The sequence below is a fragment of the Arxiozyma heterogenica genome (assembly GCF_036370985.1).
Source record: "Arxiozyma heterogenica strain weizmannii chromosome Unknown scaffold_5, whole genome shotgun sequence".
Taxonomy (NCBI): Eukaryota; Fungi; Ascomycota; class Saccharomycetes; order Saccharomycetales; family Saccharomycetaceae; genus Arxiozyma; species Arxiozyma heterogenica.
The window spans coordinates 1,163,696-1,189,312 of NW_027042658.1; the positions used below are offsets into that span (position 1 = coordinate 1,163,696).

The following is a 25,617-nucleotide window of genomic DNA, read 5'->3' on the forward strand; positions in this document are numbered from 1 at the left end:
TAATAATGGGTACCAATTTTCCACTTTTATGTACAATTGCTACTTTGTCTTTAGCTACAGGGTATTATATTGGTCAATCTATTCCACTGGAAAGGAAAGATAACAGCAAACATGAAACTGTGAAACAAAATGATCAAGAAACAAAGGATTCTCTTGAAAGCGAAGGTGAATATGAGAGTGAAGAGGATTATGAGATCGACTCAAACTCTTTAAATCATGTTCCTGGTGAAGTTAGAATGGCATTAGTTATTCGTCAAGATTTGGGTATGCAAAAGGGTAAAATTGCAGCACAATGTTGTCATGCAGCATTAGGATGTTATAGAATGATTGCCACTGATCCATCACGCAGTTCGTATAATCCTGCTATGGTTAACAGATGGTTAAGAGGAGGACAAGCAAAGATTACATTGAAGTGTCCAAATAAAGATGTTATGGATGAACTATATGCAAAAGCTATTTCGTTAGGTGTAAATGCTATTGTTATTCATGATGCAGGTAGAACTCAAATTGCTGCTGGAAGTGCCACTGTTCTTGGTCTAGGCCCAGCTCCAAAGGATATATTAGATCAAATTACTGGTGAATTGAAATTATATTAATCTATATACCAGATATATAGGCATAAATATAGATGTTACATTAAATTAAATGAGATAAAGGTGAAAAAACATAAAATCATAGTAAGTAAAAAATACAAAATAATATTTTTTATATCCATCTTTGTACAACTACAGAATTATTCAAATTGGCTTCCGATAAAGTCTGATCCATATTTTCAATTGGTTTTATTGGGAACACATAATTTAATGTAAATGTTCTATTTGGATCATCTGTATTTGTTCTAACATGTTCATATAATGATCTTACTTTGTCTGTGGAATTACAATGAAAAACCTCTCTTTTCCCTGTGGCATATCTAATCTGTATAGTTGTATCTGTTTGAGTTTGTTGAGTACTATTTTCTTTTGAGTTTTTAGTATAGTTCTCATTTTTATTATTATTATTATTGGTATCAGTATCAGTATTAGTATTAGTATTTGTATCATCGATATTTAATGTTGGTGTAGGTTCGCCAGGGATGGGTGATCCCAATCTTTGACCTTTCCCGTAGAATCCACCTAATTTTCTCTTTGGAGGTTTATAATTTTCATCTAATTTTTTAAAAACGTTGACTTCCACTTCTTGACCAAACTTAACATCCAATAATTTTAAAGGTGCTCTACCTTGATTCAGTTCATTTAAGAAAAACTCATTAGCTGGATCATCATACCTGTATAGTTTCCCATCGGAACCAACTTGGAAACCATCTTTCCAAAAAGTTATTTCCCTTGTTACTTTTTGCATGCCCGTATTACTATTATTATTATCCTTTAAACTAGAAAACTCCTCTACAATTTCACTGGGTTTATCAACCAGGGATCCAAGACGGTACCCCTTTCCAATAAATGATGGCTTTGAATCCGTATTGCCTTCAATATTTGGGAAATTAGAGTCTTCCATTTGTTCACCATTCTTTTGAGCCCTTTCTAAAAGATCTCTTATTAGAGAATTTGTATTCTTCCTATCATTATTAGGGTCAGTAATCTCTAATCCAGAAGTTTCACCACCTGCAAATGTATTACGTGGTTTTGTATCATTGTCGTCATCATTATCTGCAGTGTTGGATCTGAGCATATCTGAAAAAGACATAAATTTTGAATTAGAATTAGAACTCTTATTAGTATTTCTTGAAATTGGGCGAGTATTATTTGTTGAAGATAAAGCTGGAGATATTGATGATGTTTGTTTTTCTTTGTTAAAAGTTTGTCTTTCTAAATTATTATAATATTTTTCCTTTTCCTTTCTTTCTTCGAGTAAATCCTTTTGGTCCTCATAATATGCTTCCATTGCAGTATTTAAATCACCATAATTATCCAAATAGTTCTTAGCAACGTTAAAAGAAACGTTAGTAAAAGACATAAACCTAGTAATATCCTCCGTATTATCATTCATTTTGTTTTAATTTTGTTTGGACGTTTGCTTTTTATTAAATGTTGACTTGATTTACGACTATTTGTTTGTATAATAAATAATTGTTAAATGATAACTATGTATTCGTATACATGAAAATTACAAATATATTCAAGGTTAGTTGATATAAAACTGACAGCAACACAGGTGCGTTGCTATTAATTCCTGTTTCTGTGTATCTTTTTTTTTTTTTTTTTTTTTTAACTTCAAAGGGAACTAAAGATGCTTACTAAACACCCATACACCGTTAACCAGTATATTGGTTATCAGAATTAGTAAGCATTTTTTACGTTATATATTATTTACAGGTATATATACAAAATGTATCCAACATGCATTATACAATATACATAGGTATGGTTGAATTGTGTTAATTATATTTATAAAAGATTTTATATTTTACATAGTTGTCTCCATTCATTTAAAGTTGAAACATTTAATGTCCAAAGAGTTCCTGTCACACTCATTAAAAGCAAACCACTAGTTATTCCAATTGTGCCCATTACAACAGAAATCATTCTTGGTTCATTCTTATATTGGGATTTATTTTTAATATTGTTATTACCGTATTTACTGATTAACTCGTTTGGAATCTTATGATTGAATTGAAAATAATTTGGTTTGTCTATACTAAACCTAATGACAAAATAATAAAAATGATAAATATAATGTTAGTAATGTGTATATATTTATATGCATAACTTTCTATTTGTCTCTATAATAAATAAATAAAAAAAGAGGGAAAGAAAGAAGCAACTTTGACATACATTGTTTTTTAACAAGATTATTCACTAATGGTGATTCTACCCTTGGTGTTAAAAATTTCATCATAAATCTACATGATATTAAAGTCAATGTTGTTGCTCCAAAGAACCTTAACATCTGTTGTTTTCTTCTTTCTTTATACAATGAATCCATTGTTGTTGTAAATGATATGTTTATTAGACTGTTTCAGTTTAATTTTTTTTCTTAATATCTTTCTAGTAGTATTGTATCATAGAAATATTCGTCTAAAAATCGTCTTAGTTTAGTCAGAATTATTAAATCCATATACTTTTGCCATGTATATTCTAATACTGCTTTGTGTATATTGATGAATCTATCTACTTCACTGCTTGTATCTTTAGATAAAATTCCGATAGGAGGAGGGGGGGGACTCAAAAAGAAGGGGAAATGAAAAAAAAAAAATAGAAACATTATAGTTTCATCTTATAGAAACTAACATATTATACATAATATGCACCTGGTATGGATATCTAGTACAAGTACGAACAAAGAATAATTATTTATACACAGATTGTTTTATATAGGACTAGTGACCTTTGATTATTAAAAGCACAAGAAAAGTTTCAGACAAGTTAACATACTGATACATTGATACAATATGCACCCACAATTAGAATCAGAAAGATTTATATGTATGTGTAAATAGTTATTATTTGTAAAAAATTTAATTAACTAAGTGAGCATACAAGAGAAATAGAGAACAAATCAGTTGATATATATGTATATCGAATTGTTCATTTCATTTATAGATAATATTACTAACTTTAATCTCGTATTTAACAAATCTTTTTGTAGATTTTATTAATATTTAATATTTTATTTTTTTTAAGTATAGCGTGCCATGAATTTATTGAAGCACTAAATAAATGTCATCAAAAACAATTTTATAAGAGAATGTTTGGTGTCTGTAATAACGAAAAGGATGCATTAACAGAATGCTTAAAAAGGGCTTCCTTTGAAGCTAAAAAACATGCAATAATAAAAAATAAAGAAAAAAGAGGTATATTAGAATCTAAATGGAAACAATTTGATAATGATGAAGAAGACAAAATATTAAAGATTATTTTAGAAAGACAATTGGCTAAAAAAGATAAATCTACTTTCGCAAGTGATAATTCTACACCAAATCAATCCTGAATATATATAATATTCTTCCGCCCTTTCTTGTAAGTATCAATATTATATAATAAGATGAATATACATGCATGTATCTTTTTCTAATGATTATCTGATCTCATTGGAACACAATATTTCAAATATACTTCATTTAGTATGTTATAATAAGTTAATTGTCTTTGATATTGGTTGTTTAAAAATAAATATTTATTATTCCAGTTATTCATCACTTTATCAAACTGTCTAGTTTCATTCCAAATGTTAATTACATCAGGTTTAATTTGATTATGTTTATCGATTAATTCATCTAATCTAATTATAAAACCATTTAATTCATTCAATTTTTCGTTTAACTTCTGATCTTTTTCTATCATCATATAACTTTCAGCTTCCTCATCATCTATATCAAATATATCCAATATGGATAACAATGGTTTCCATTCAGAAATTTTAATTTGATTTAATTTAACTATATCAGATTCTCTAAAAGGTAACGACAAAACTTTGTTGCTCCAGCCATATTCCTCATTTGACACAAGTTCAAATTGTGAATCTGGTATTGAACTTATTCTAGATGCCCAAAAATTTATGCATTTGACAATATAATCCGCTTTATCTTTATTCGTAGTACATAATTGTAATACAATATTTTCATTATAATTCTTTTTACCGTTTTTACTGCTATTGCTACCACTGCTGTTGTTAATTATATGTTGATGATTTATGTCGTTATAAGGAATATTAATATTAATATTATAATTTGAATGGTCGATATCAGATGAATCATTCTGTTTGCTAATAATTATATTTGTTTGTAATAATTCAGCTGTACAGTCAAACAAGTCTATTACAAAACAATCTCCTTTTTGATAATGTGTGTCTCTGTATATTTCTCCTCCTTTTTGCCTTTCTTTATTGTCTTTATAAATAAATAATCTACCTTCATTTATTTTGATTCTAAGTTTTAACCACTTGAAATCCGATTCTAAGAATGCTGTGTGATTACGTTTTAAATAATTATTAGAAAATTGATGTTGTTTCAACTTTTGCTGTTTCTTTAACCACTTTAATAAAAAAGATGACTTACTTTTAAAAGAGCTTCTACTATTATAACTATTATTACTAATATTACTACTTGTCTTATCATTATTAAACTCATTTTCATGACTAGAGGGGTGATAGTCTATTTCGCTATTTAGTTGCCCTTTAAATAATTTTAATATTTTATAACTATCCTCATAGAGGTATAAAACTGTGTCTATTATCCAAATAGGACATCTTTTTTCAATGAATTGATCATCAAATGGTTCCTTGACGTATAATAAATTAAATTTCTGATCTTGTAAATTCTTCCTCTTCTTTTTATCAAAATCATGATTTTGTAAATTTAACTGAGATTTTATTGAACGTAATGATTTTTTATCAAATATTGATATAGAGGTAGATTTTGTCAGAGTACTAACACTAGAGGTTGTTCTTTTAATATGATTCCCTCTTGATGTCATAATGCTTTTATCATCTCTTGATTCCTTGCTATAATATTCATTCGATCGTATTTTTAAAACAGGAAGTGCACTATATTTTAATGATTCATAATAAGATACTAGTTCATTTGTAAGATCCATTTTAACTTCCTCATAATTATCAAAAATAATAAAATTGCTATCCCTTGATTTGTTTAGTTCAATTTCAATAGCTGTCAGAGTATTACTAATGAATTCTTCACATGTAAATTTATTGTAATTCTGATTAGCTTTATTCTCTTCATTATGCATATCTGAATTTAATATTAACAAAGAAAATAATATTATATGACATAATTGGTATCTATTTCCCCATTTGCTATCTGGATATGTATTGACCCATTGTTTACTCACTTCTTCTAATATTTTATCCATATTTTGGGATTCAGCAATCAAATAAAGATTGTTGGATAACTTATGAAGAACAGATAATAGTGAATATGGTAATGGTCTTAATAATAGAATAAAATTACTCAATATTTCATTGTTGGTCTTTTCTCCTAAAAAGTTTGCATATTCTTTGTAAGATATCGCGTTGTATGTTCCATCAAATATCTCTTGTGCAATTATTACAGAGTTGTCAGTGGATATTGTTTCTTGACGTAAAATATTGGGAGACGCATTCACAGATCCTTCAACTGACATACTCCCCATATAAGATGTCATGTCTTTTATTATTAGTGAATCACTGTCATTAATACCTGTACCTTTGTATTCATCGCTGAAAAAACTATCTCTACTGTTATTATTTATTAGAGGCGTTCGTAGTAAAGATGAACCTAGAGATGATAAAGTAAAATTATTTGTATTCAACTGAGTTTGAGAACTCATTATATTGTTTTTACTTGTTTGGGATTTCATATTTGAACCCAATTCCTCATTGGATTATTTTGCAATATATATCCGTGTACCTCTTAGTTGTCTTATCTTTAATCCTTATTTTAATAAAGAAAATTTTGTTTCAAACTATGTAGATGGCTTTTGTTACTAATATTTTTAAATATCCAACAGATCATATGGAAAATATGTTACACTAATGTTTCATAATCTATGTTTCTTGAATGTTTTGATTTTTCTTCTTCTAATTCTTCGATCTCATCGAGAATTTTAATTTTTCCTTTTACTGATATTAATTAAAGGATGAATAAAAATTTTGTTAAAAAACTAAAAAAAAAAAATAAAATTTAAAAATAGAAGCAACATTGTTCGAAAGGAAGCTTTAACGTAAAAGAAGTTAATATCAATACATATGTAAAAAGGACTTGAACTGGTAATAAAAGCAATAGATAATATCATATAAAGGGAAAATTCTAAGGATAAAAAAAGGTTTTAATTATTTAGAATTAACTATTTCCTAGAACGTTATATTAGCCTAAGTTTATACTACTGCTTGTATATATATGTATATTTTTCGTTTTGATGGTTAAATAAATGATGTCTCCATTATCTGAACAAACTAAAGTTGGTAAAGGACATCCGTACAAAGGACTTTTCCAAGGTAAGGTACATTCCCAACCAAATTTATTAGTTAATGGTAATAGTTCACAGATGAATGAGGTTAATTTAAATACGAATGATTCTACAATAGACAATTTTACAAATTTAGATGATTCTAAGGAAAGTCTAGGGTTAGGACTGTCTTTTGAAACTGTTGACACAAACAATATGTTAGATAAAGTTGCTGTACAGCAAGATATACTTAATAACGATGACATTGTTAATAACAATAGAATAAATAACTATGTTTATCCAAATAATCAAGACCTTCCTATACCAATTAGTAGAACAATTGTATCTCTAGATAATTCTTCATCTAATAATAATAACAAGGAAGATATATCTTTATTTAAAATAGCACCTAACAAGATACGGGATCCTGCAACTTATAATGGTAGTGGATTATCTGAAATAGGTAGTTCGTCATCACTTCATACAGTTAATACACCTAATACAGCTTCAACAACAAATTTGAATAACATGCATAAAATTAATAGTAATAATATGTCAACTACATCTATTAATTTGGCATCATTAAGAAAAAAATCACAATCAGTAGATCTTTCTCATTTATATTTATTAAATACTAACAGTGAAGCACAATTGACATCAACTAATGAATCTGTTGCAGATATGTCACATCAAATAATTAAAAAGTATCTTGGTGAAGAGAATAATTCATCTTTGGTACCAAGATTAAAAACTATTGAAATGTATAAAGAAAGTGTTAAAAAATCAAAGGATCCTAAAATGTTATTTGAATTTGCACAATATTTGTTACAAACTGCTTTAACCACAAATACAGAATCTAATACATCTTCCTTTTTATCTGAAAAAACTACGGAAGAACAAGAGATGAAGAAGATGTTTCTTAAGGAATCTAAGCATTATTTAAAAAAATTAAGTGTTAAAGGTTACGCTGATGCTCAATATTTATTGGCAGATTCGTATTCATCTGGTGTCTTTGGCAAAGTTGACAATAAAGAAGCTTTTATCTTATTTCAAACAGCTGCTAAGCATGGACATATTGAAAGTGCTTATAGAACTGCACATTGCTATGAAGAAGGGATTGGTACTACAAGTGATTCAAGGAAGGCGTTAAATTTCTTGAAATTTGCTGCTTCAAGAAATCATCCATCTGCGATGTTTAAATTAGGTTTATATTCTTTTTACGGTAAGATGGGTCTGCCCACTGATGTGAACACAAAACAAAATGGTATCAAATGGCTATCTAGGGCTGCTGCAAGGGCTACTGAATTGACAGCAGCGGCTCCTTATGAATTAGCAAAAATTTATGAAGTTGGATTTTTGGATATTCTTATACCAGATGAAAAATACGCAATGGAATTATACATTGAAGCTGCTGCTCTGGGTCATGTTCCCTCATCAACATTATTAGGACAAATTTATGAAACGGGAAATGATACTGTTCCTCAAGATGTTAGTCTTTCTGTTCATTACTATACACAAGCCGCTTTAAGAGGAGATCCAGTAGCAATGCTAGGCTTGTGTGCATGGTACTTGTTAGGTGCAGAACCTGCATTTTCTAAAGATGAAAATGAAGCATTCCAATGGGCACATAAAGCTGCGGTTGCAGGGTATGCTAAAGCACAATTTACTTTGGGATATTTTTATGAACATGGGAAAGGTTGTTCTGCTGATAAAACTGCATCTTTGAAATGGTATCAACGGGCAGCAAAGAATAATGATGAAAGAGCAATCAATAAATTGAAGAAAACTAACATGAAGATTCCTAAAAAATCGTCGAAAAACTATAAAATAAAAGATAAGAACCACTCTCGTAAAACTCTAAGTATTAGTACACTAAATTTGTTTGGTATATCCGACACTGAATTAAATGATAAAAGCTGCGTTCCAGTGGATGAAAAAAAGGAAGAAAATAAAGTGACACCTGATCCTAATTCTGATAAGAAACAATATGATGGATATGTAGAAAATGAGCGGGTTAAGAGTAATGAAGTTAAAAATGTTATATATGAAGAAGCAGTGTCTAATTCTGAATCATCAGCATTCAAAGTAAATAGGGCGACCAATTTTAATATTGACGACAACCATAACAATAATTCAAAAACACAAACACAATTTGAAGAGAGTCATATTAATGGCACTGCTTTTACTTCTACAAAAATGCCAATGGGCTTTGTAGACAATTTTAATTTACAAAATTCAGTTCAGTCGCAACATACTCCAAGCGGTGGTATTATTCAGTCAAATAGTGAAGTAAACCAAATAACGCATGTACTTTCTAATTCTAAATCTTCCACAAGTAACACATTTAAATTTTCAACATCAGCAGATACTCCAAAATTACTACATAAACAGGCAAAATTAAAACAAAACAAGACCATTTTCCCTAAAAAGCAAAAGTCAAATGGCTTTGCTGAAGAAGATAAGGAAAAACCTAAAAAAGACTGTATAATCATGTAAAGATCTTATTTTTGTTTATTGAAGAAAAAGACATAATAGGCTTATATATGTCATGCTATTGTGTGTATAAATATGTATCTAATAAATATTCTATTAGGCAAATATGAATTCTTTTTTGATATATTCTTGCAATCTAATTTTGTCCTTTTTTTATTATCTTTTATAATAGGCTACTAATTTTTAAATGTTATTGTGGATTTTTGTTAGGATATTTATCTGAAACCATTTTCTCATTATCTGGTTTCATTGCTGTACTAAATTTTCTCTTAAGATTATTTTCTCCTTTGTGTTCTGTGTCATTCTCCTTTAATAATCCAGGTATAATATAGGCACGTTTACTGGTTGAATTTATGCTTTTTGGTACTAGCACTTTTGGTAAAGGTTGATCTGGTACTGGTACAGGAGTACTTGGGTTTGTCAGTGGTTCGGTATCAGGTTTTGGTGACATTTCTTCTGTAGTATCATTACTTGGTATTGAATTATGCATGTCTTGTTCTTTTATATCTTTATATATTTCATAATTTTTAGGTTGAGTAAAGGTGGGAATATTTGCTTGAATACGATTTTCAACATCTATCAGTGGCTTTATTTCTTGGAAATCAGTATTGGAATTGATCAAAATTGTTAATTCTTCTGTAATTTGTTTTAAATTAGTGTAATGATCGGACAATATATCATTTTGCGTAGTTGATATTTGAAATAAATTACCATGATATGTTTTCAAAATGTATTCGCATAACTCTTTAACACAAGTGGATAGTTTTGAAAGTTGTAATTTATTGACATTGGAAACACAGGAAACATTATTAGATAAATTTTTTATAATTTGTATTATTTGAATATTAGCTTTTTCGATATTTGATGAAATACTTGAATCAGTGGAATCAATCACAGTTTGTAGTTTTAGCGATGTTTCTTGACTACAATGACATTCAAGCTTTTTAATTAATCTAGAAATATCATTTGAGAATGAAATACTGTCAATTAGTTTTTTGTTTGCATCATTGTTTTGTTGAATAGTTGTTAATAATTCTTTGTTGGTTTGTTTATTCAATGCTTGAATATTTTCCATACATTCAATAGAGCCTATTGTCAGATCACTAAAAATCTTCTTTGTTGCTGTCTCTGTCTCTTTATTATAATTATTAAAAGCCAAAAGTGATTTTTCATATATATTCTGATCCAATTCCAATTGTTGTCTTTCTAATGCCTTAAAGATACGAGACATATTTTCAAACATACCTATTCTTTGTCCTTGGATATCTTTTGAAATGTAATTTTGTAGTGATTGGATATGCTTTTGCATATTCATTGATGCTTGTCTCTCCTGTTGCAGTTGTTGTTCAAGACTTTGAATATATTGTATCTTGTTGTCAATTAATTCAGATGTTTGATTATTTTTATTATTAATCATGGATTCGAATGACTGGTAATTATTATTTACTGTAGAAGAGAGTGCAGTCACCAAATTAACATTTTTAGCTTCTAATTCTTTACAGAACGTCTTAATATCTGATAAGCAATTTTCTACAATCTCTCTATGTGTTTTATATATAGGTTGAATTAATGCATCTCTTGGTTCACTCAGTTCTTTAAAACAGGATTTAAGAGATGTTTCCATTTGTTCTACAGAGGTGATAACATCATCTATATTGATATCTTCTAATATTTTTAAAGTGTTTGTTTCAAATTGTGTGGTTTTTGTATCTAACTCACCATTAACACCTTTAAGTACAGTCTCAAATCTTTGATTATAATCCTTTGTAGTTATTTGAAGTTTACTCAACATATCAATCTGTTTCAGAATTTGAGTGGATATTTCCTTTCTTTCATCAATACTAACATTTAGATCTGAACATAAATGATTTCTTTCAGTGTTAATTTCATTTAATAAAGTTATATTATTGTTATGGATATGTTTGATTTCATTGGATAAATTATCCCATTTTTGTAAGTATTCCTCAATTAAAGATATTAAAAAAAACTTATCAGATTGTAAAGATTTTTTTTTCAACTTCCATACTATTGCATTTTTGTTCCAATTCTTTATTGATCTCAGTTTGTTCCACGTATTTTTTTTTTTGAATCTTTCTAATTGATCCTCCATGTTGTGTATTCGCATCTTTTGTTCATTAACCAAAATCGAATTACTCTCATACAAATCATATTGATCTTGTGTGATATATATACCTTCTTTTTGTCTACTTGCTCTTAAATCATTTTGCAATTTTTCAATCGTATTAATATATGTGCTTAAAGAAGCATCTTTAGCTAAAGATTGATTGACTTGTGGCGTATTTTTAATCGACTTGGCTCTCGTAGCATATTCTAAAGTACTTATAGTTTCTTCCATGGATATTTTGGCAGGTGATATCGTTGCTATAATGCAAGTTTTGGTCTTCCCACCTAACGAATCTTGCAATAATCTTGTTAATTTAGATTCTCTATATGGAATGTGTTGTGAATGATCCACCAATGCATTTATTACTCGTCCTAACGTGAGTAATGATTTGTTGATTAAGCCAGCTTCTTGAGCTCTTTTATTTTCTGCACCTGATCTATTGATATTTTCACTACCTGCCAAATCAACTAAATTTAGTTTGCCGATCTTAACAAATTGTTCCCCAGAGATCGGATCAATTTGAACAATATTGGTAGTTACAGTAAAAATTGTATGAGATCTAGATGATAAATCATTACATTTGGTGGCTGCTACTTTTCTTTTTAGCGAACCTTCCGTTAATAATTGCAAACCTTCAAATGCAGATTTAATATAGATCTCGTCCATACCTTTCACCATGATAGATGATTGATTATCACCAAAATTGGATGTTGTATTTGAGTTATATAGTTTGGACCGAAGTTGGGAGAAATTTTGATTAGATGACAAATTAGAGCTCGATATGCTATGTCTTTTATTTAAGTTTTTGTTAATTGGATTCAGTAAATTTGCATTATTATTAGGTGTATTATTGGAGTTATTATCAAATATTCGGATCGATTCTTCTTCGCCATTATTAACATTGGATAGTAAATCTTTCAGTCTCTCATTATAAAGTTCTAAAAAAGATATTTTAACTGTATATTGTCCCTTTTCTTTGTCTAATCTTTGGAACAAGTCAACAAGTACCCTTGGTATGATCCCAGCATGTTCACCGAGCAGAATCTTATCTCTAGAAGTTACGTCACCCAGTATATTTAAATCACCAGACATAGTATAAGTTTTCCCTGTGCCGGTTTGGCCATAAGCAAAGATTGTGCAGTTATAACCTTGCAACATTTCTTCGATATAATTCTTGGTAGTGGTGTTGAATACTAATTCTTGATCACTTTCTGCACCAAATACTTGATCAAAAAAGTAAGTTTTTCTTTGATATGATAACGGGGAAGAGGAGCTAGAAAATATAACTTCTTTCCCCTGGTGACCTCTAGTTGATATGACTACACTACTCTTTTCATCTATTTCTCTTTGATTTCTGGATCTACAACGTACATAGACCTGTATATTAGAACCTCTTGTATTGAGGGAATTGGATACGGGATTGTTGTTGTCATTGCTATTGTTATTATTAGCTTGCTTTGATTTATTTATGTCATCGTATCTGTTTGTGGTGGCTGGAGGAGAAGTTCTTGATCTTAAATTTCCCTTCTTAGAGATTAATGAGGTATTAGAGATGTTCCTGCTATTAGCTATTGTTGTTCTTCTCTTCATAATAATAGATTCAGTTATCTAATACTAGGAAAAGATATATTAATGGTAATGATAGTTTAAAGTATTTACTAATACAAAATGAAATAATAAAAAGAAAATTAACAGAAACTTTTGTGTGTGTTTTTGTGTATATTAATTTATTATATCCGAATTATGAACAAATGAATCTCAATTCAGTTTCTTAATTAATGTACCTATCCACCACTACTCTATCAGATACAAATTTCAATATTATACAATATTTATGAGTTGTACAAGTAAATAACACAACCTTATCTACTATTAATGTTTAAAGTCAGTTAAGATTTCTTATATTCATTATACTTTATTTAATCTTTTCCGTATTTTTTTTCGGTTTGTTTTTTTTTTTGTAATACCTTTGTTTACTTGTAAACACAAAAAGAAGTATATATTACTTATATTTATCAAGAGCTAATTCTGGAATAAAAAATAGCATCTCCATATATAGATCGTGTACACTATATATATGTATATGTATGTATGTACATATATATTGTAGATTAGTATAGGGTGTCGTTATATATTTCTTCATTATAGAGTACAATCAGATTGCAAAAAAATAAGCTTATTTCTTTTTATACGTATTTCATTCCAACTCATTAAGATAAATATCATTAATACAAGCTTTGAAAATAAAGTAATGAGGTATACTATACCTTTTATATTTTGTCACTTTAACACATGCCGTTAAGAAATATAGTAGAGCATGCTTCAAATTGGATGTATTAGATCACAATTATCCAATACCAGAGATGCTTATGCTATAATATCCATTGGTGACCGTCATTTGTACACGATTCCTTGATCTTTTTTTTTTTTCACTTTTTCTGTTTTGTAACATCGCGATATTTTTTTTTTTGCGTTTTTGTTCTTTTTGATATAGATTATTTGTCTGATTTCAGTTGAAGAGAAGTTAATGGTTGAGCACAAGGCACAATGACCATGATTTTGGTATGGTATAATCTGTAGTGTCCAGAAAATTGCATAAGTGCATCAACTAAGTTAAGCATTTCATTTGAAAGTTTGTTTGTTTTTTTTCTTTTTTTACCTAGGCTATATCGGACATAATATTTGGATTTGGATCTACACACTTATTTGTTTATTTTGGTTGTTTGTTCCCCCAATACATATACATGTATATATATTTTATCAAAACAAGTTTTAATGCAACCTACTATACAATAATATATATTAAGTTAGATTACAGAAATCAAGAAATAAAGTGGAACTATGAGCACTAATACTACTACTAATAATAATAATACTAATAATATTAATAATAATTTACCTAAAAGACAAAACAATATAGCTAATATCATCAATGCTAATGATAATGGCATAAATTCTCCAGATAATAAAAAACAAAAAATAGGACTATCTAAAAATGGCACAATACAAACAACATCAGCTTCTTCATCGCCGTCATTATCACAAACAACAATTAAAACCACCTCAATATTAGAAAGAAATCTGTCTAACGCTATAAATGCAGCTAATTTAAAATACAAGCAATCAGTAACGTCTAACCCTATAGGTTTGAACCATAGACCAGTAACCTCATGTAGCCATTGTAGACAGCATAAAATTAAATGTGATGCAAATCAAAAATATCCTGAACCTTGCACAAGGTGTAAGAAGTTTGATTTATTCTGTGAAATTAACCCAAAGTTCACTCCCAAAAAAGGTTCACAATTACAAACTATGAGAAAAGATATAGATGAACTGAAACTGAAAGTTAAACATTTACTGGCTAATGAAAGTCTGCTTATCAACATTTTAAAAGAATCTAACATTAACTTTAATAATAACAATAGTAATAATAATAATAATAATAATAATAATTCCATAAATAATATGGCGTTGAAAAAATGGGACGATATTGATGAAACTTTAATAAATACCTCAAATAGTAATAATAATGAGCAAAATAAAAACATAGAAATGACCAATATAGTGCAACAACCGATAAGTTCCGATCAATTGCACTCTAATAACTCATTATTTGATAATAATGTTGACCAAACATCTAGAAGCCGTACGCAGTCGCCAATTGATAAATTACTTTTAAAGAATAATGGCATGACCAACTTGCAAAATGTGCCGCTACCTGCATCAACTCAATTACAACTATCAAAACAATCATCAACAATGGCAATTATTGATACATCTCCCGCTACCAATGTTAGTGCGTCCATGGGTGTTTCAAAAACAACAGTTCATTCATCCAGTACATCACAAAATAATATAGAACTTTCCAGTAAAACTATTGAAACCACTACTATATCATCTTTGGAACCCCCATTTGTTGGTGAGACTGGAAATATTAAAGAATTTATTCTTGGAGATGTTCACATTTCAGTTGAAAAGGCATCTCAGCTACATAAAATGTTTATTGATGAATATCTACCATATTTATCAATAATGTTCTCAACCTCAGTGGTTGAACTATATTCTCAATCAAAACTTTTGTTTTGGACAGTGATTTTAACGGCCTGTTTATCTGATCCAAGCCCCGCTTTGTATATAAAATTGAGTCCTTTGGTTAAACAATTAGCTATTGAACTATGTTGTTTATGCACACCAAGGTCGACTCATCTCTCACAAGCATTGACCATCTTAGCAATTTGGCCCCTGCCAAATCAAAAAGTTTTAGATGATTGTTCATATCGTTTTATTAATCTTGCTAAATCTTTATCTTACCAGTTGGGTTTACATAGAGGTGAATTCATATATGAATTTACAAGAAATCAAAAGCTGATGCCAAATGCTAAGAAATGGAGAACTAGGACATGGTTAGGAATTTTTTTTACTGAAATTTGTTGGTCCACAATATTAGGTTTGCCACCAACTTCACAGATTGATTATTTGGTGGAAACAGCTAAACATTCGGAGGAAATGGATAAGCAGGAAGTAATAAACGATATAATGAATAAAATTGATGATGATTACGATAATAGCAAACCGTATACATTTAAGTTACCAAGTCGTTTCAAAAAATTAATTTATTTGGCAAGTTTTCAAATGAAATTATGTAATGTTATGGGATCTAGTATTGAGAGTTCGCATGGTCTAATAGATCCCAAAGAGCGTTCCGGAGCTTTAATGGTATTAGAAAAAGAATTAAATGATTCAAATAAGGATCTAGATTTTGAGAGTGATATTGTAGTCCACATCTACTACCTTTATGTGATTTTAAATATATGTTGTTTTGCGTTTTTACCTCAGACACCAATCAAGGATCAATCTCAATATATTACAAAAGCATATTTCTGTGCTACAAAATGTATTACATTAGTAAGTAAATTAGTGGAAAAGAAACCATTAATAACATTACCAATTTATGTGAGACAAAGTATAACATTTTCTGGGTTAATGTTATTTAAATTACAATTAAATTCCCTGATTATTAATAGATATTTGAATTCTGCAAGACAATCCATTGTGACAGTACATAGATTATTTAGAAATCAATCGTCGGCTTGGTCTCATGTTGAAAATGATATTACAAGAACAGCTACAATGTTAGAAAAGGCTAATATGATTCTTATTACACACCCAGAAGTTTTCACTGAAGGTGTTGGTATCATTTCGAGAATAAGGTCACATTTGACTGGATCATTATTTTATGATTTTGTATGGTGTGTTCATGAAGCTCGAAGAAGACAAATGGATCCAAACTGTAATACAAACAAGAGGGAAGATGAGAGATATTACGAAAAAAGGTTATATCCATTACCATTATATAATCATATTCAAAAAGAAGATTTTCAGACAGTTACGGAAACAACACCAAATGGTACCACAGTTACTACATTGGTTCCTACAAGTAATGCCTTAAAAATTGCGGAACAAACAGCACGGGGTAAAAATGGTAAAGAGCATGGTATGATGACAATTAACGGTATACCACTCTCAATGTTGGATGAAACTGGTAGTGTTAAGAACTATCATTCTTTATTTCAGGGTACTGGGTTTGATTGGTCCTATTCATCTTGGAGTAGCCCCAGTGGAACTGTGACACCTTATACTACTACGGCATCAGTAAACAGTGAAAATATAAATGAAAATGATATGAAAATAACTGAAGAGGTACAACCATCTATACAATATAATAGATCTGTCTCTTCTATGAAACAATCATTGAATCAAACAAAGATTTCTCAATCCTTATTTCATACTAAAAAACATATCCCATCATCATTTGATAAATATACTCAAACCCCCTATCTCAATAACACAAATACGAGTACAAATATAAATACATCCATGTCTGAAAATATAACTCTGTTTAACAATAACAGTAATAAGGTTGAGGAGCAAGTTGTTGCAGAACGGTCTAATAATATAAATAAAGACGGTCATAATACGATGGAATCCAATCTAGAAGATGATTCTAATAGAAATGTTAATTATATAAACAAGATTAATGATAGTAATAATAATAAGAGAAAGGGGAAAGAGAAGCAATTGAATAGTGATGAAGCATTAGAAGCAACATATCTAAATGATTTCTTTCAACAACAGAGTCTTGGTTGGACAGAAGGTGATCTGAATACAGATGATCTATTCGGTTGGTATGATAATGTTAATAATGTGGAACCTGAATTTTGAATTATTAAATATATGTCATAAAAGGTTACAAAAGGGTGAAGGTAATAAAATCAATAAAGTTAATTTTTTATGTTTTTACTTTAACTTTATATGATAGGTATGAATGTATATAAACATCAGATATAGTTAGTAATATTTTCAAAATAATTGAAAAGAAGATATGGGATATTTAGTCATTTAGAATAAAAAAAGCAAGAAAGAAATAATTTATAATTTTGGTCAAATCTAACTCTCTCATTATGTTAATAAATCAATCAACATTGACTGTTGTCGAATACATGCGATCTCTAGAAACATTCTGGGTTGATTTAGTTAGGTAATCTCTTAGTACTAGTAGATTGTTTTGAATATTAAAGATCTTGAACACTCAAAAATTGCAGGTGGCTTAAAATAAAAGGAAAAGGAAAAAAAAAACAGGTTTTCAGAAGTTGAAAAATTGAATATACATAAGAAACGGTAAAAGTCAATTTGATTTTACTTGTCGTATTTTCAAAATATTGATGCAGCCCTTGATATAAATTTTCTTGGATATTTAGGTATAATGGACAGTGGAAATATCATAGTTGGTATTAGAAAGGGTCCTAGGCTATATTACAAATACCTTTGTGTATATATGTTTATCTATTTTGTTTTAGCATCTTTCCAATTAAAGAAATTAATATTGATTGTATAAAGAATAACCTAAAAACTTCCATTAGGGATAGTAAAGTTTAATAGAAGGCACAGGAATATTAAGCAAGAACAAGTATGTTGAAAAGGTGGTTATCAGTAAGTAAAACTAGTAAAAAGAAACAAATATCAAAGAAAAAGGAAGCTAGTGAGCAAAATGAATCATTACAGGATGTAGAACCACTACGTACCATAGTTAGTGTGGCTTCGACTACTGTAAATACGAACAACAGTGATGATCAAGAAAAAAATGAGGAAAATGATAGCAGCATATCATCAAAAAACGAAACTGATCTCATTTCACAGTCAATCCCCGATAAACCAGATAGACTATTCGATGATAAAATAAATCCAAGTGATGAACTAATTGATTCAGAAAAGTATGAAACTGTGTTTGATGATACCTTTGATGATAAAATTACTAGAACTATTATATCAGAGGAAGAAATTTACAATAATATTAGTTTTATAGAAAAAACTGATTTGATGCCATATGGTAATGGTTCTAACAAGATATTTGGTTATGAAAACTTTGGTAATACATGTTATTGTAATTCTGTATTGCAGTGCTTATATCATATACCTGAGTTTCGTTTTAATATATTAAAATATCCGTTGAGACCTTCAAATCAACCTGTTTGGAAACAGAAGACAGAAATGTCAGGGAAAACACCAAGGATATTTACAGAACAAAGTTTTGAAAAAAATATGACCTCTAAAATGCAATTATTTGATAATACAGATAGTAATAACAATATCAATATCAATAATGATAATATAAATAATACTAATACAACCAATATTGATATTCAGAAACATAATGAAAATAAATCAGATAATAATGATTCCAAACTTTCGACGTCAGGAAGGCGGAAATTATTATCTGGATGGTTGAAATATTCTAATAAAAATTTAGATCAAGGATCAAATAAATTGGTGAATCAGCTAAGTTCAACTGAAAACCAAGAAGAAGCGTCTGATCTTTCAGATGAAGATCAAGAAAATATCAGTAATGAAAATGGGGATAGTCAGATGCCATCTTCAAATCAATCAAGAAATCCTTCAAGATATAAAAGAATTATTGTGGGTCGTCGTTTGCCTACTATATCAATAACAAACCACAACAACAATCATTTGTTACTAAACCCAGAACGAGAAAGAAGCCAGGTATCGAATGAATTATTGGTACAAGCGAATGAAAAGAGTATTGAATTAAGTAATGACCAACGGAAAAAAAGAGCATTAATTTTAGGGCCTATTTTGAATGTTGATTATTCTATCTTTAATGAAAATAAGCCAAATCTTTATTCGGCCTTGAAAGATATATTTGAGTCGATTACTGAGAATGATTCGTTAACTGGTGTTGTATCACCAACAAGGTTTATTCACATCCTTAAGAAGGAAAACGTTTTATTTAATACTATGATGCATCAAGACGCCCATGAATTTTTAAACTTCCTATTGAATGATTTAAGTGATTATGCAGATAGTAATTTGGATGGTTTTCAAAGTATTCAAAATAATTCAAATTTTATCAAGAATTTATTTCAAGGGACTCAGTCTAGTAGAATTAAATGTTTAACTTGTGATTCTGTGACTACTAATAATGAACCCTTTTTAGATTTCCCAATTGAAGTCAATGAAAACGAAACTACTGATATCCAGCGAATTTTGCACGAGTTTCATCAAAGAGAGATATTAAATAGTGGTAATAAATTTTACTGTAATGTCTGTTGTGGATTGCAAGAAGCAGAAAGAGTTGTAGGTATAGAAGATTTACCGCATGTACTAGCATTGCATTTGAAGAGATTCAAGTACTCAGAAGAAAAAAATACTAATATTAAATTATTTAATAGGATAGAATATCCATTAGTTTTGAATGTCCATTCTACTTTTGACCAATCTGTAGCTAAAAGATATGAATTAGTTGGTCTGGTAATACATATGGGTGGTGGTCCACAGCATGGTCACTATGTCTCATTATGTAAAACAGAAAATTTTGGTTGGTTATTCTTTGATGATGAGACTGTGGAGACTGTGGAAGAGTCCACCGTCCTGAAATTCACTGGTGATGGTAATAATTTAACTACTGCATATGTTCTATTTTATAAGGAAATTGATTCTAATGTTGAGTCAGTCAAACTGTTTGATAAAGATCCTACTTCAAAAAGAGAATATCAAGAAAATATTGATAGTTTGCTAAAATATGATTCAATAGAAAGACAGAAGAGAACTGAGTCAGCAATTACAAGGGAACATGGTATTGAATACATCAATAATAGTTCTGATAATTTAGATGAAAGTGAGGCGATCTACGACTCTACTGTAATCACAGAAGGAAGTGAGAATGATATGCTTGTTTCAAACAAATCCAGAAGATCTAGGTTGTTTAGTTTTATGAAAAAGGGTGATTAAAGAATGCACTCATGCATATATATATATATATATATATATAATTTGTAATGAACTATAATGAATGTTAATAAATAACGATATTTTCAAGTATTTTTATTCGTGGCTTTTATAGACAAATTCTATAGGCACAAAAAACAAATAATATGAAACAAAATGGCAAAGGTTGTAATATTGATTTAAACCAAACGATCTGGAATAAGCATCCCTTCTTTTTATACTTTTGGTTTGTATAGGTTTGTTTATTATTTACCTTTCTTCTATGTTCAGTTTATGAAAGAAAAAAAAGTGAAAAACGAAAGAGAAAAAAAAGTCGAAATTGAAAAAAAATTGAGTGATCAAAAAGTAAAAGCAAAAAAGTTGACCCGATTAGTTTTGAAGTTACATAGTTAGATAAGCCACTTAAATACGCAGAAGTTAGTTCTGATTGTGTGTGTAAGGAAAAAAAGTAGGTAACTTCAATACGTATACTCTTATTTCAATACCAGGGTAACTTCAAAATATTTGAGGTATAAAGAAAGAAAATAAAACGTAAAGAAATTCAATAAGTCATGGCCACCAAACAAGCCTTAAAAAGATTAACAAAAGAGTATAAATTGATTGTAGAAAATCCCCCACAGTATATTGAAGCACGTCCTAACGAGGATAATATCTTAGAGTGGCATTATATTATTACAGGCCCCCCAGATACCCCATACTATAATGGACAATACCATGGGACTCTAACTTTTCCATCGGATTATCCATATAAACCACCTGCCATTAGAATGATTACACCAAATGGTAGATTTAAAGAGAATACAAGGCTTTGTCTTTCTATGAGCGATTATCACCCTGATCTGTGGAATCCAGGTTGGTCTGTGGCCACCATTTTGACAGGTCTACTAAGTTTTATGACTGGTAATGAAAGTACTACTGGATCAATTCAGACTACGGATCAACAAAAAAAGTATTATGCAGCTAAGTCTATACAATATAATACTTTTAGCAATACTAGATTTAAATTGATATTTCCAGATGTAGTAGAGAAGAATTTAGTTGAGTTACAAAAAAGGAAAGCTGAGGGACATCCCGAGATGGAAGATATAAAGGAGACAAGTAAATATAATGATGCTATTGCCAAAGCGGCTAATGAAAAGGCAATTAATATTGAAGATATAGAAGATCCAGAAGATAGAATTAGAGCAGAAGAAGCATTACGTGAACTAAATGAAAATAAGGATAAAAATAGTGCAGATAAAAAAGAAAAAGCAGGTGCATCACAAATATATTATATTGCATTTGCTGTTTTCTTGTTTTTATTAGGTGTGTTTGTAAAATAAAACAACACTTTTTAAATGAGAATTATATGAATATGAGATTATGAACATTGGGATAGAGAAAACATTTATTTCTTTTAAGAGTTTTTGATGATTTATTTATATATGAAATAAGTGGTCTATTGTTATGGTATAAGATATATGATACTATTGATAGTATATCATAGAGAAAATGAATTAAATAATTTGGCATCTACACCATATATATAAATATTATAGTAAGCATAAGTAAATTTATACAGTATATATAGTTAAGTGAACATAAAACATTAGGAAGTTAAAAATATTTATTATTAATTATTTATTAAACAATAGGTATGTGGAGGGGTATGGATAATATTTTTATTATATATCATTATCTATTTATATGTATATAAAGCAAATTAGTCGATATAATGAATCTATAATACATAGGAGATGCTATAAGCAAGAGCAGATCAAAACATCTCTACTTTAAGGATGATTTTACCTTGAGCTCTTTGAGTTAGTAAATATTTAAATGCTTCATTAGTATCATTCCAGTCATAAACTTTATCAACAATGCATTTGACTGTACCATCTTTTAAATATTGCACACATGTCTCCACCCAATTATCTTTCGAAGGGCGTTTTTGATTTGGGTTAAAATAATAATGTGAATAACGAAATGACCAATTAAATAATTTTCTTGCATTTGCACTTGGATTGTCCCATGAATCAAATATATCTTCTTTATAGTTTCCAACATAATCACCTACTGTTGTCACATATATCCCTTTACTGTGAATGATGGATGCACCATGTTCAATTATATCATAACCACCGACAAAATCCAGGACAATATCGAATTTACCTTGAGTGTACGGAATAATAGGTTCTTCTTCAATTGTCTGCGCACTATTATCAGTATAATCAGTAATTTTCTGTTCTTTGATCAGCTGTTTTAAAGGTTTGCTTGATTTACCCCTGCAAGTTAGATAATTAATAAAAATCATGTCATCTTTCAGATCAGGAAAGTTTGATTTCAATATATCTGGACCGTTACTTGATGTAATGATAACTAGTTTTTTATTTAATTTATAGACACGTTTCAATAATTGGACAGCAAACAAAGATAGTGATGTTGTCCCACCGTTAATTAAGACATTGGAATCAGTTGTCAAGTACTTATCCTTGTTTAACTTTTTCAATAAGTTAAACACTGCACCTAAACAAAACAAGGAGCCACTAGCTTCCTCATCTGAAATTGAATCAGGTTTTAAAACTATTGGATCCACTTTTGGATCGACAAGGATTGAACTTTGCAATGAACCATATCCTTCATGGGGATGATAATAAATCCCCATAACTTTATCACCTTCATGCCAACAGTAGGAGATATCACTGCCTACGTGGGTAATGATACCACAATATTCTCTACCCAAACCAACTTCACCATATAAAGTAGTTTTGTAGCCATTTTTGATCTTGGAATCGATAGGGTTCAATGCAACATGAGAGACTTGGACTACTAATTTATTTTTAGAAATTGGTGTCTTAATCTTTTTTTCGTATGTAAAATTAATGGGTGATTCACATGTTGTAAACACTTGAGCCTTGCACGGAATATACTTTACATGTCTTAAAGGTCTGGCAACTCTTTGTAATTTGACTTCATTTGTGGTAATCTTTTTTGGAGCCTCAACTTCTGGAGTTTCTATCATAATCTGTAAGCTAGGTGTTAATTTTGATATTATCTTATCTCCATGTTTACTCATCTTTATTGAGTTTTTTGTTTCTTTTCTTTTGGTTTTGATAATGTTATTTTTTTTTGTTTTGGGAGGAGTGGGTGGAGGGACAAAGTAAGGATTAAAACTTGGAGTTGTAGTAGGAATTTTTGTGGTTAGTATATATTTAAAGAAGAAAAAGAAGAAGAAAATAAAGAGACCTAAGTATTAGTATGTCTAATGTATATAGATAAGTGTCGATGAGGTTCATCATGTTTTGAGAATATCAGTAAATATTTGTCTTTTGTTTAATTGAGATCGAAAAATAAACAAAAACAAAAAACCAAAACAAAAGGCAGCTTTGATAAAAACAGAAATTTCCATTTTGGGATTTTACATGATTTTTTTTTCCCTCAATCTTCGAAGATTTTTGTGGTGAATAAATGAATCACATTTAGCTACAAAGAATACATAATAGTTGTGAAGTGAGTGGATGTATACATATAGCAATGTATATGTGTATATATAGAGAGAAAGTTTAGAGAGTGTCTGTATATATGCAGGCTGTAGTGGATACGGAACGGTTCGACATGCATATTGTAAATGCTTATTGTAAGTCTAAACTAGGAAACAATAATGTGATTATAATAAAAAATGATACTAATATACCCAATAACTATTTTCTTTGGCAATTATACAATTGGTCTGAATAATATGATTAACCTTAAACTGTATACATGTGTAACGATATTGTATATTATTATTTTTTCTCTTTTTTCCTCCTTTCTTTCTACTGACCATTATTTTTTTTAGTGAGCATCAAAACAATATTACTAGTGGATTAGTCTAGTATGAATTATTCTAGCTTGTATTGTATTATATTTAAGCAGTAACAGTTAATTCAGTAGGTGGTTCGATACCAGCCTCTTCAAAATATTGAATTAGATCTTCTGGCTCAAAGATGACATCGATCATTAAAGAACAGCTAGGGCATACTGCAATATTTTCACCATAGACCATATCATCTATAAGAATCTCAAATCTGTCACCACATGGACATGGATATGTGAATAGTTGAGACTCTGGATGGAATGTCATATCTTCTATTTCTATTTGATCATAGGTTGCCGTAGACATATCTATCTTTTTTACTGTTGTTTTGTTTTGCTTTGTTTTGTTTTATATTCGAAAATAGACGAAATGAATGAGTAGATAATGGTATTAATAATAAAAAAATCTCTTGGCTATTTTGAGATGAAGAAAGGCCACACCATATGAAATCTTATTTGACAGTATTATATATAGAAAACAATTCAACAGATTAACTTACAAACCTTGCTAAAATCAATAGTGAAAGTAAAAGAACAGAAAAGAGAAGAAAATAAAAAGATATCAGGGTGTGTGACCTACAAAAGAAATTTTTTTGTTTTTTTTTGGAAATTTGTTTAATTTTGTTTTTATTGTAGATTACTAATTATGAAAAAGAAACAATTGTCAATTGTTTCTTTTTCAAACACTGTTCAAGACTGTTAAAGTGCATCCGTACACCACACATTATTTTGGTAAGAAAAGTTCGGAGTTTTTTTTTTTGGATTGATTGAAGTCGTTTCTTTTTATTTTGGTCTTTTTTTCTTTGTTTTTTTCTTTTTTTTTTGTCTTTTTATGTGTAATGAACGTTTATGATCGAATGAAAAGAGATATAGAGAGATAAAAGTTTTGTTGTTTCTGTTTGCTAAGAAATCCAAAAGCTTATTGTAAGAGTTGTTGTATGTAAATGAATGAATCATATCAATTAGTATAAGTATAAACAC

The 25,617-nt window shown here is 29.3% G+C and overlaps 12 protein-coding genes across 12 annotated transcripts; 6 read left to right on the forward strand and 6 right to left on the reverse strand.

Moving 5' to 3' along the window:
* Positions 1–5: 5 nt before the first annotated feature.
* On the forward strand, positions 6–596 carry PTH2 (aminoacyl-tRNA hydrolase; the record flags this gene model as incomplete). Its single annotated transcript, XM_064860818.1, has 1 exon — positions 6–596. One exon carries the CDS (start codon positions 6–8, stop codon positions 594–596), a length of 591 nt encoding a protein of 196 aa, XP_064717835.1.
* A 109-nt stretch (positions 597–705) lies between these two features.
* Positions 706–1,989, reverse strand: SHP1 (protein phosphatase regulator SHP1; the record flags this gene model as incomplete). Its single annotated transcript, XM_064860819.1, has 1 exon — positions 706–1,989. The coding sequence occupies one exon, from the start codon at positions 1,987–1,989 to the stop codon at positions 706–708; it is 1,284 nt and encodes a 427-aa protein (XP_064717836.1).
* A 723-nt stretch (positions 1,990–2,712) lies between these two features.
* On the reverse strand, positions 2,713–2,925 carry IAI11 (Iai11p; the record flags this gene model as incomplete). The annotated part of the gene is made up of 1 exon (XM_064860820.1): positions 2,713–2,925. The coding sequence occupies one exon, from the start codon at positions 2,923–2,925 to the stop codon at positions 2,713–2,715; it is 213 nt and encodes a 70-aa protein (XP_064717837.1).
* A 466-nt stretch (positions 2,926–3,391) lies between these two features.
* Positions 3,392–3,930, forward strand: CMC2 (Cmc2p; the record flags this gene model as incomplete). Its single annotated transcript, XM_064860821.1, has 2 exons — positions 3,392–3,425; positions 3,629–3,930. 2 exons carry the CDS (start codon positions 3,392–3,394, stop codon positions 3,928–3,930), a joined length of 336 nt encoding a protein of 111 aa, XP_064717838.1.
* An 80-nt stretch (positions 3,931–4,010) lies between these two features.
* Positions 4,011–6,293, reverse strand: YEL1 (Arf family guanine nucleotide exchange factor YEL1; the record flags this gene model as incomplete). Its single annotated transcript, XM_064860822.1, has 1 exon — positions 4,011–6,293. The coding sequence occupies one exon, from the start codon at positions 6,291–6,293 to the stop codon at positions 4,011–4,013; it is 2,283 nt and encodes a 760-aa protein (XP_064717839.1).
* A 570-nt stretch (positions 6,294–6,863) lies between these two features.
* Positions 6,864–9,377, forward strand: SKT5 (Skt5p; the record flags this gene model as incomplete). The annotated part of the gene is made up of 1 exon (XM_064860823.1): positions 6,864–9,377. The coding sequence occupies one exon, from the start codon at positions 6,864–6,866 to the stop codon at positions 9,375–9,377; it is 2,514 nt and encodes an 837-aa protein (XP_064717840.1).
* Positions 9,378–9,564: 187 nt separating this feature from the next.
* Positions 9,565–13,089, reverse strand: KIP1 (Kip1p; the record flags this gene model as incomplete). Its single annotated transcript, XM_064860824.1, has 1 exon — positions 9,565–13,089. One exon carries the CDS (start codon positions 13,087–13,089, stop codon positions 9,565–9,567), a length of 3,525 nt encoding a protein of 1,174 aa, XP_064717841.1.
* Positions 13,090–14,340: 1,251 nt separating this feature from the next.
* SEF1 (Sef1p) lies at positions 14,341–17,721 on the forward strand (the record flags this gene model as incomplete). Its single annotated transcript, XM_064860825.1, has 1 exon — positions 14,341–17,721. The coding sequence occupies one exon, from the start codon at positions 14,341–14,343 to the stop codon at positions 17,719–17,721; it is 3,381 nt and encodes a 1,126-aa protein (XP_064717842.1).
* Positions 17,722–18,468: 747 nt separating this feature from the next.
* UBP13 (ubiquitin-specific protease UBP13) lies at positions 18,469–20,805 on the forward strand (the record flags this gene model as incomplete). Its single annotated transcript, XM_064860826.1, has 1 exon — positions 18,469–20,805. One exon carries the CDS (start codon positions 18,469–18,471, stop codon positions 20,803–20,805), a length of 2,337 nt encoding a protein of 778 aa, XP_064717843.1.
* A 548-nt stretch (positions 20,806–21,353) lies between these two features.
* On the forward strand, positions 21,354–22,124 carry UBC6 (E2 ubiquitin-conjugating protein UBC6; the record flags this gene model as incomplete). Its single annotated transcript, XM_064860827.1, has 1 exon — positions 21,354–22,124. One exon carries the CDS (start codon positions 21,354–21,356, stop codon positions 22,122–22,124), a length of 771 nt encoding a protein of 256 aa, XP_064717844.1.
* A 434-nt stretch (positions 22,125–22,558) lies between these two features.
* Positions 22,559–23,857, reverse strand: PWA37_004337 (uncharacterized protein; the record flags this gene model as incomplete). Its single annotated transcript, XM_064860828.1, has 1 exon — positions 22,559–23,857. One exon carries the CDS (start codon positions 23,855–23,857, stop codon positions 22,559–22,561), a length of 1,299 nt encoding a protein of 432 aa, XP_064717845.1.
* An 831-nt stretch (positions 23,858–24,688) lies between these two features.
* On the reverse strand, positions 24,689–24,943 carry KTI11 (Kti11p; the record flags this gene model as incomplete). Its single annotated transcript, XM_064860829.1, has 1 exon — positions 24,689–24,943. The coding sequence occupies one exon, from the start codon at positions 24,941–24,943 to the stop codon at positions 24,689–24,691; it is 255 nt and encodes an 84-aa protein (XP_064717846.1).
* Positions 24,944–25,617: the final 674 nt, after the last annotated feature.